The following is a 10,673-nucleotide window of genomic DNA, read 5'->3' as shown; positions in this document are numbered from 1 at the left end:
CTTGATCTGTCCGATCGCTCCACTCTGATCTGCCTGACCTCTCACCTCCGATCTGCCTGCTCACTCCACTCTGATCACCTCTGATCTGCCAACTCGCTCCCCTCCGACCTGCCCACCCGCTCCCCTCCGATCTGCCCACTCGCTCCCCTCCGACCTGCCCACTCGCTCCCCTCCGATCTGCCCACTCGCTCCCCTCTGACCTGCCCACCCGCTCCCCTCCGACCTGCCCACTCGCTCCCCTCCGATCTGCCCACTCGCTCCCCTCCGACCTGCCCACTCGCTCCCCTCCGACCTGCCCACCCGCTCCCCTCCGATCTGCCCACCCGCTCCCCTCCGATCTGCCCACTCGCTTCCCTCCGATCTGCCCACTCGCTCCTCTCCGACCTGCCCACTCGCTCCCCTCCGACCTGCCCACCCGCTCCCCTCCGATCTGCCCACCCGCTCCCCTCCGATCTGCCCACTCGCTTCCCTCTGATCTGCCCACTCGCTCCCCTCCGATCTGCCCACTCGCTCCCCTCCGATCTGCCCACTCGCTCCCCTCCGACCTGCCCACTCGCTCCCCTCCTCAGACCTGCCCACTCGCTCCCCTCCGACCTGCCCACTCGCTCCCCTCCGACCTGCCCACCCGCTCCCCTCCGATCTGCCCACCCGCTCCCCTCCGATCTGCCCACTCGCTTCCCTCCGATCTGCCCACTCGCTTCCCTCCGATCTGCCCACTCGCTCTCCTCCGATCTCCCACTCGCTCTCCTCCGATCTGCCCACTCGCTCCCCTCCGATCTGCCCACTCGCTCTCCTCCGATATGCCCACTCGCTCTCCTCCGACCTGCCCACTCTCTTCCCTCCGAACTGCCCACTCGCTCGCCTCCAATCTGCCCACTCGCTCCCCTCCGATCTGCCCACTCGCTCTCCTCCAATCTGCCCACTCGCTCCCCTCCGATCTGCCCACTCGCTCCCCTCCGATCTGCCCATTCACTCCACTCTAAACTGCCCACTCGCTGCCCTGATGTTCATTAGACAATACCGGAAATTGAGTGAAAACAGAAGTCACAATGGCGGCCCATGAAACATAGGCGTCCTATAGGGACTCATTGATTAGCATTGACCATGGCGAATATCTGCATGGAGCTTATATGTGTACACCAAGGGGCTAAAGTGGTGCCCCTCCTCCGAGCTGACAGCTGAGGGTCCCTAAATCACCCCCTATTTCCGCTCGATTAATTAGCCAAAATCTAGCACGACTACAAAGAGCGTCTCTTTCTCTGGAGGACCCGGCATTGCATGCGGCATGCAGTCCTTCTATTCTCCTCTGGAGGCGCTGCAGGAAAAGTGCTCCCTTATTTCCAGGTTACAGATGATCATTTTATTTTAAGGGGTTCCTGCTACAAAAAAAAGAGACTGTGAAATATTGAAATAATTTTTTAAAAAGGGTTTTGGACACTTGCTAGGAGGGTTTCCAAAAAGTGTCTTCTGACCGGATCTTCTAGCGATCAGCCGTGAATGTCAGAATGAGGAGGTCACATCCTCTGTACAGTTGTTCTTATATTTCCAGGAGGAATAACAGAGGGACTAACCAATGCAAATTTATACAAAAAATCCTCTAGAATTAAAGTTTTTTTTTATGGGGAATACAAGAGTTTAGTGAGCGGCGGGGCGAGTCGGGGGCCGGGTAATATTGAGGGTCCTATTGTCCCGGCACAAAGCCTCGCTGCCATTGTCCAGTGTTGGTCCAGCTCACGTTTAGTGGACTGTGGGAACGGATTAGAGTTTCAGTTTTTTTTTTCTTTCCTCTCTTGCAAAAACTCCTGATCAAAGGCATTCCTAAGATGACAAAACACTGTATACGGTGTCACATGGCCTGAGCCGCCTGCACCAGCACCAGTATAGAAACACACGCCGCCATTGTTCTCCGGCCCCGACATCTTACAATGGAATTGCAAGAAAAAGTCCCCAGAGGTCGAAGGAAGAAAGAATTCCTCTTCTCCCAGAGATGAGCGGCTGCAGCTGCCGCATGGCGGGCGAGGAAGAATAATGCAGAGAATAAGGCCTCATTCACATGGACAGAACGCCGTGCAGATGTGTGTATAACGTAGAGCCTGTTTATGTCCGTATTGTGTGCAGGGATATATACACTGCCCAAAAAATAAAGAGAACACTAAATCCCACATCCTAGATATCACTGAATGAAATATTCCAGCTGTAAATCTTTATTCATTACATAGTGGAATGTATTGAGAACAATAAAACCTAAAAATGATCAATGTAAATCACAACTAATATCCCACGGAGGTCTGGAGTTGGAATGATGCTCAAAATCAAAGTGGAAAATGAAGTTACAGGCTTATCCAACTTCAGTGGAAATGCCTCAAGACAAGGAAATGATGCTCAGTAGTGTGTGTGGCCTCCACGTGCCTGTATGATCTCCCTACAACGCCTGGGCATGCTCCTGATGAGGCGGCGGATGGTCTCCTGAGGGATCTCCTCCCTGACCTGGACTAAAGCATCCGCCAACTCCTGGACAGTCTGTGGTGCAACGTGACGTTGGTGGATGGAGTGAGACATGATGTCCCAGATGTGCTCAATTGGATTCAGGTCTGGGGAACGCGCGGACCAGTCCATAGCTTCAATGCCTTCATCTTGCAGGAACTGCTGACACACTCCAGCCACATGAGGTCTGGCATTGTCCTGCATTAGGAGGAACCCAGGGCCAACCGCACCATCATATGATCTCTCAAGGGGTCTGAGGATCTCATCCCGGTACATAATGGAAGTCAGGCTACCTCTGGCGAGCACATGGAGGGCTGTGCGTCCCGCCAAAGAAATGCCACCCCACACCATTACTGACCCACTGCCAAACCGGTCATGCTGAAGGATGTTGCAGGCAGCAGATCGCTCTCCACGGAGTCTCCATGCTGTCACGTCTGTCACATGTTCTCAGTGTGAACCTGCTTTCATCTGTGAAGACCACAGGGCGCCAGTGGTGAATTTGCCAATTCTGGTGTTCTGTGGCAAATGCCAAGCATTCTGCACGGTGTTGGGCTGTGAGCACAAACCCCATCTGTGGATGTCGGGCACTCAGACCATCCTCATGAAGTCGGTTTCTAACTGATTGTACAGACACATGCACATTTGTGGCCTGCTGGAGGTCATTTTGCAGGGCTCTGGCAGTGCTCCTCCTTTTCCTCCTTGCACAAAGGCGGAGGTAGCGGTCCTACTGCTGGGTTGTTGCCCTCCTACGGCCCCCTCCACGTCTCCTAGTGTACTGGCCTGTCTCCTGGTAGCGCCTCCAGCCTCTGGACACTACGCTGACAGACACAGCAAACAGACGTGCCACAGCTCACATTGATGTGCCATCCTGGATGAGCTGCACTACCTGAGCTACTTGTGTGGGTTGTAGAGTCCGTCTCATGTTACCACGAGTTTGAAAGCACGACCAACATTTAAAAATGACCAAAACATCAGCCAGAAAGCATTGGTACTGAGATGTGGTCTGTGGTCCCCACCTGCAGAACCGCTCCTTTATTGCTGGTGTCTTAATAATCGCCAATAATTTCCATCTGTTGTCTATTCCATTTGCACAACAGCATGTGAGATTGATTGTCAGCAGTGCTACTTCCTAAGTGGACAGTTTGATTTCACAGAAGTTTGATTTACTCTGAATTCTATTCTGTTGTTTGTGTCCCCTTTATGTTTTTGAGCAGCATATATAAACAGCACTGAGCAAAAGTTTTAGGCAGGTGTGGAAAAAATGCTGCAGTACTGCTCTGCAGGTCCTTTTTATTGAATAGGGCACAGCCAGGTGACCAGGTCGATCATTGTGCTCTGAAAATGTAGAAGGTGGTGCAGCGCTAAATGATGATCACATGTGGATTTGCGCCATTTTCTTTACTCCACTTAGAATACGCCATCAGTTTGGTCAACAACAAAAAATTTTTTTTCTGGTGTCCAAAATATTTTAATGAATTTGGGGTATTTTTGGGGTGCTGATTCTGAATATGCTATCAGTTTTGCCAGATTGGCTCAAGTTTTTGAGATTTTTGGTATCTTATTTATAGCACTTGTTGGTAAATGCGACGCATCATCTCATTAATTTCTTTGGATTAGTACTTGAACTGAGCAGTTCTCAATATAGTTTTGTGTTAATTAGTGTTCTAAAAGTTTGTTCATAGCTTGATTTTTGCACTAACTTTATGTTGTTGTCTGTTTTCCAGTGAAAAGCATGAACTCATCAAGAAGAAGTTGTCTTAACGATCCAGACTCATTCTGTTACATTTGTGGTGAATACACATTTCATCATCATCAGGTGGGGGAAGGTCAGGTAACATGGTAAACACAGGTACAGGCACATCTTCACAATGAGGGACAGGCCTTCTTGCAGATTCCATGTTAGGATACTCCCATTTTCGTTTCTTATGCTTATTGAATCCTTGCACTTGCACTGCACAGAAATAACAGTCATCATGATGATTTTTTTGCTCTCTCCACACCATTGGAACACCAAATTTGAAGCTTTTTCTTTGTCCTTTGCTCCATTTTCGTAATAATTCGATACATGCTTTGCACACTATGTGTGGTGCCCAAAACTTGTCTTGGTCCCCAAGCATAACCCCAAAATAGGCAAAATACACTTTTTTTACGAAGTCTGTTATGTTTCTTCTATGTTTTGGCAGTGTGTATTCACCACAAATGTAACAGAATGAGTCTGGATCGTTAAGACAACTTCTTCTTGATGAGTTCATGCTTTTCACTGGAAAACAGACAACAACATAAAGTTAGTGCAAAAATCAAGCTATGAACAAACTTTTAGAACACTAATTAACACAAAACTATATTGAGAACTGCTCAGTTCAAGTACTAATCCAAAGAAATTAATGAGATGATGCGTCGCATTTACCAACAAGTGCTATAAATAAGATGCCAAAAATCTCAAAAACTTGAGCCAATCTGGCAAAACTGATGACATATTCAGAATCAGCACCGCAAAGTTACCCTAAATTCGATGTAATATCTTTGGCACCAAAAATGCTGTTGACCAGTGTTATCATGGTGATGCCCGGGACTGTGCAGGGAAATACAGAGGGTGCTGCACTAAACTAGCGCTGTGCCCCCTTTACTACAAGCAGCGGTCCCCCATATGGCATCACTTATCGGAAAAATCCCTTTAAATTGAAGGGATAAGGAACATGAAAAACGCTCAGGTGGATTAAAGGTCGAAACACGCCAAATTTATTACAACGCCTGCGGTGCATATCTAACCATATTCAGTCTCCAATTTGATGCTGAATAATGAAATCGTGGAAAAAAAACTATAAATAACAAATGAATCGAGAAAATTAATTGCAACAGTGTGATGTGCGATTTTCACAAATTGAGTCCTGCAGTTCCAGACAGTGACCAGCAGAGGGAGCACGCGAGCAGTTATCTCTGCCCTTTATGCTGCTGCACCTGCTCAGTGACAGCTGCAGCAGTCAGTGGATAAGTTCACTGAGCCAAATCTTAAAGGGGTTGTGTAAGAGTGTAAGAAATTTAAAGTTCCGGCAGGAAATATTTTATAAAATGATAATCCGACTCACTTTTTCACAGATAACGCGCTGTACATCCATGTGACCGCTGCAGCCAATCACTGGCCTCTGAATCGAAGCTTGCATGCATAGCGCTGGAATGCCAAGACTGATGATGGTCTGCAGCGGTCAAATGGATGTACATGACATTATCGCTGTAGGAAAAGTAAGAAAAGCCCAGTCAGCGACTACCAGAGTGTGAATGGCAGCAGAGCCATAGGTAGGGCGATCAAGGGCGAAACATGGAATGTGAAGTGAAGGGGGCACTTACTAATGATTGTGGCACCCAAAAAAATCTAATTAGCAATTGGCAAGTTGACCCAATACTGCCAGGTTTGCCCAATAACCGAGCCCATCTTTATTATCAGACGCTCATCTGTTCCAGGACTTTGTTTCATACTCCACATTCTGTCTGTGATCCCCTCATCACATGGATGCAGCGTAAAAATGCACGCATCCCGTGTGGGCAAGAATCCCCGAAAGGCGCCTCCCGCACAGCTGTCAGGTCCCTGGAGGATAATTCACTTATAAGGCAGCGGGCACGGATTTATGTGTTGAAAAGCTCAAATAGTTGGATATTGGTCCGATAAGAAACTCAGAATCCATTAGTGCTTTAACCCCCTACATTACACCACTCACCGGAAACAGTAATCGAGCAGGCTAGTTTACTGATCGCAATAAAAACACATAAAAAGTGTAACCAAGTACTGTGAGTGTACAAGGGTGTAAAGTTCTGAATAATACATGGGATACATTAGTAACTAAGTACTGTGAGTGTACAAGGGTGTAAAATTCTGAATAATACATGGGATACATTAGTAACCAAGTACTGTGAGTGTACAAGGGTGTAAAGTTCTGAATAATACATGGGATACATTAGTAACTAAGTACTGTGAGTGTACAAGGGTGTAAAATTCTGAATAATATATGGGATACATTAGTAACTAAGTACTGTGAGTGTACAAGGGTGTAAAATTCTGAATAATACATGGGATACATTAGTAACTAAGTACTGTGAGTGTACAAGGGTGTAAAGTTCGGAATAATATATGGGATACATTAGGATTTTCTGCAGTCGTGCTCAACACATTGAGGCATTTATATGTAAACCAGGACTTGTAGACACAATAGGAATATAAAGATCTGTCCGTGGGAACTACTGATGGTTTCTAAAGTCTTAAGGGGGCATATGTAAAGGGTTTTGAGACAGTGCCCCGTGCAGGCTAGGACTTGGTCAGTAGAGGATCACCTCTTTGCTAACTTGAATGAGTCTGTACTTGACTTTTTCTAAACCTCCCTGTAAATGTGACACACTGGACACGAGCGGAGAACCTAGTTATTGCCTTGAGTGGTGGCGCCCAAGTCACCCATTGTTGTTCCTTTAAGTTCGGAATTGAAACTTTGGGGTGAGGCGGGCGCCTTCGCTCTGCAGGACAACCATAATCTAAAGCTTTTGCCCAGATTATTACTTTAAATCTGACCCCAAAATTATTTTGAATTACGGTACAAGGAATTTTCTGTCTACTTAATTTTCCACTGACTTTCTGTCCTGTATCGGCAAATAGCGGAGCATCAATCACTCACCGCTGCCCACTCGCTAATTTATGTGGCTACGTACGCCGGGGGAGGAGGAGGGATAGCACAACGTTGGCAAGGCTGTTCAGTTCTAGATGCCAAACTGTCCAAAAATTATCAGCGTAGTCTGTGACTTATTTGATGGGCAAAATGCTAAGAGGCCAAAACATGACGTGCCCAGTCCAGGAAGCGGTCGAGTACTCAGCTCAGTGGTGCTACCACCCGTGATGCTGAGATAGGGCACATTATGAAGAAGGCCCTGATCGGGATATTTGACAAATTATCCCTCTTTCTGGAGAACCCAACAAGTATATGCATTACACGGAAATCCCACCGATTTCAAAAGGTGTGATGCTCACCTTCTCCTGTAGGGTCACCGCAGAGAAATCTAACATTTGCTGCCAAGTTCTCCCACATTTTAACAAAGCGGCAGGACACTTCGATCAGTTTATTTTTAGGGGAAACATCTAAAAATTAGAGGGAGCTTCAAAGCAAAAAAAAATAACTCCTGTAAAAGAGAGAGGTCTTAAAATTACACAATTGCGAAATGAAAAGATAGAACTCTCTTAAAGGGATTATTCCAAATCTAGACTACAGGATAGGTTATAGATGTATGATCTGTTTCGGGTCTGTTAGATCCTTAGAAATGAGGTCCACAAGTCTCATGTGAATGCAGCATTAGTGTGCATGATGATAGTCAGGGAATGCACACGAGCACTGCCGTCTCATTCACCAGGGGTACACAGGCCCCGTAGGGATCTCCCCACCTGATCATACATACATTTATCACTTAATATTTTTGTAGGGATAATTTGTAACTGTAGGCAAAATTTTAAACTTTTTTTTTTACCTGCCGCTGTTCTCCTGAATCCAGCATGGTTTTTCTTTTATCTCTGCTCCTTTCCGTTCCTGAGATCTGGCCCTCTCTTCCCAGAATACAAATAATCTGTTTAGCTAACTGGGAGTTGTCCTCAAAAAGACGTCCCCTGAGGAGCCGAGAACCACACCCACTTGGATAAAATTAACCAGAAAGACAGGGAAAGAGGGGCCGTATCTCAGGAATGGAGAGGCGCAGGAACAAGAAAAAAATGTCGTTGGATTCAGGATAACAGCGGCATTTATACAAGGTAAAAAAAAAAACGCATATTTATTGAAACTCAAAATAGTTTTGAACTATTCAATTGAAAGTTTTCTATCTCTGAGTGATGCATTTCGTCTCCTCTGACTTCTGTGGGGCTACTGCCAATTTGGGGAAGCAATGTCCGACCATGACAAATCAGAAGAACTAGTCTATATGCACGAAGAACGCCACTAGTCCAATAATCAGACATCTCTGGTATTTTCATCAAGTGTGAAAAAAAATAACACCACAAGAAATTGTTTTGGGTTTTTTTCTGTACGGTTTATTCCTAGTTTTTTTTTTTGTCATTCAATTCAAAATATAATGTATTACATAACGGTCTGTTGGTGACAATGTGCGTTTCAGACCGACCATCATGAACAAGATGCAAAAATATTGACTGATTGGCTAATTAACAATAACAAAAAAAACCTGTAAATAAAGTAACATTACCCATCTATTAAAACATGAACCAACAGACTTTGGCCTTATAGGAGTCACAATAGGTGAGAACAAGAGTTGTTCACATGCTGCCCCAGCAAAATAAAATAAAAATCAAACTTAAACACATAAAAATTTTGTAAAAAATTACCGGGACGTTATCACATTTGGTCCAGGAGAGAGAGAAAAAAAAAAGTTTTAGATCATATGGAAGTTTTTGAGGTAAACAGTAAAATAAAAGCAAAAATATTCCTGGAATTTTTGGACAGGATGCGCCACGTACTTGTGGATCCTGGCAGTAGAAAATAAAAAAATTAAATTAACCCTCAATTATTTTTGTAAGTTCTTACTCCCTACCAATTTGGATTTGGTTTAGCAGCATGCAGAGCCCAGCTGAGCTTTTATTAAATATTTTTTTTCCATGTAAGAGCATTAGCTGGTTTGCGGTGATACATTTGAGATGTTGATGCCTTCTTTTCATTTTGGCACTGAGCACCTTCCATCCGATCCAGACCAACAGTACCTACTCTACTGACATTTCCATGTGACGAGCTTCATCTACAAAAACAGTGGTATCAAATGTAAAGTAACATTCTACGAACAACCTAAAACTTGACTTCAATCACAAAGAGGTGCAACGTGGAGTTTTTCCCCCCCCCCTTCGGACTGTGCGCAGGCCTGGTGTAACTCACTTTACTGTAGTCATGTAGCTATAAGTTCCGCCATGTAGGCCCACAACAGTCCCATAAGGTTCCTAAACTCACAATGGTCATTTTTTTTCTAATAGTAGTGACCCTTAAAGATAAATCCCAAAAAAAATTTTAAGTACTGTCTCATAACAATGCCAATTCCTCCCTTGGATTGTGCACGTTGGCCATGTCCCAATTTATTCCACTGCAGTCATGCATCTAAAAGTTTTCACATACTGGCCTCCTCATCCCCACAAAGTCGTAAAAAACACAAATGTATTGGCCCACAATGGTCATTCCAGAAATTTCTTAATAGAATTGACTCCTAATGAGGTCATTCAACTCATTCTACGGTCATCGAGTGGCTTTGATTTCCAGCATGATGATCCACAAAGGCCACCAACAACTAAAAAGCTCATTGCCTCCCCCCCCAAAGGTCAATCCAAAAGAAGTCTCAATAGTATTGACCCCTTATGATGTCATTAGGCTTCTGCAACTCACTCTATGATCACTGGTTGGCTACGAGTTCCAGCATGCTGAACCACACAGTCGTTATCACCATCTAAAAAGTTCATTGACCACCAAACATCAATCTAAAAAGGTCTTCATAGCGTTGACTCCTATTGACGTTGTTGGCCTTATCCAACACAATCTATGGTCATTGAGTGGCTATGAGTTTCAGCATGCTGGGCCAAAGTCCAACACAGTCTAAAAATATCGTTGACCCCCAAAGGTCAGTCCAAAAATTTCAGCGTTGACTCCTAATGAGGTCTTCCAACTCACTCTACGATCATTACGTGGCTCCGATTTCCAGCATACTGAGCCACAAAGTCCAACATAATCTAAAAAGTTCATGGACCTTCAAATATCAATCCCAAAATTTCTTAATAGCTTCGAATTCCTAATGAAGTACTGGGCCTTATCCAATGCAATCTATGATCAATGAGTGGCTGCGGGTTCCAGCATGCTGGGCCAATGTCCACCACCATCAAAAAAGGTCAATGATCCCGAAAGATCAATCCAAACAAGTCTTGATAGTATTGACCCCTAAGTACGTAATTGGCCTTATCCAACGCAATCTATGGTCATTGAGTTGCTAAGAGTTCCAACATCTTGAGCCTCAAAGTCCGACAACATCTAAAGGTAATTTATCCCCCAAAAGTTAATCCCAAAAATTCTTAATAGTAATAAACCATAATGATGCCAATGAAACTTCTGGACTGTGCACATCCAACTCATGCTTTGGTACAAGGTCCAGCATGTTATCCCATTCAGTCCAACAATAACCTA

At 44.9% G+C, this 10,673-nt stretch overlaps 1 protein-coding gene across 1 annotated transcript; it reads right to left on the bottom strand.

The window, feature by feature from the left end:
- Positions 1 to 60: 60 nt before the first annotated feature.
- On the bottom strand, positions 61 to 969 carry LOC138649521 (spidroin-1-like). Its single transcript, XM_069739994.1, has one exon. It carries the CDS (start codon positions 967 to 969, stop codon positions 61 to 63), a length of 909 nt encoding a protein of 302 aa, XP_069596095.1.
- Positions 970 to 10,673: the final 9,704 nt, after the last annotated feature.

This window comes from Ranitomeya imitator, chromosome 9 (genome assembly GCF_032444005.1).
Source record: "Ranitomeya imitator isolate aRanImi1 chromosome 9, aRanImi1.pri, whole genome shotgun sequence".
NCBI lineage: Eukaryota > Metazoa > Chordata > Amphibia > Anura > Dendrobatidae > Ranitomeya > Ranitomeya imitator.
The sequence above is the reverse complement of the archived record's forward strand: the minus strand, read 5'-3'. Positions and strand labels throughout refer to the sequence as shown.

Bases quoted from the DNA above. Each gene is read 5' to 3' on its own strand.
- LOC138649521 (XM_069739994.1), bottom strand. From the start codon at position 969: ATGGGCAGATCGGAGGGGAGCGAGTGGGCAGATCGGAGGGGAGCGAGT.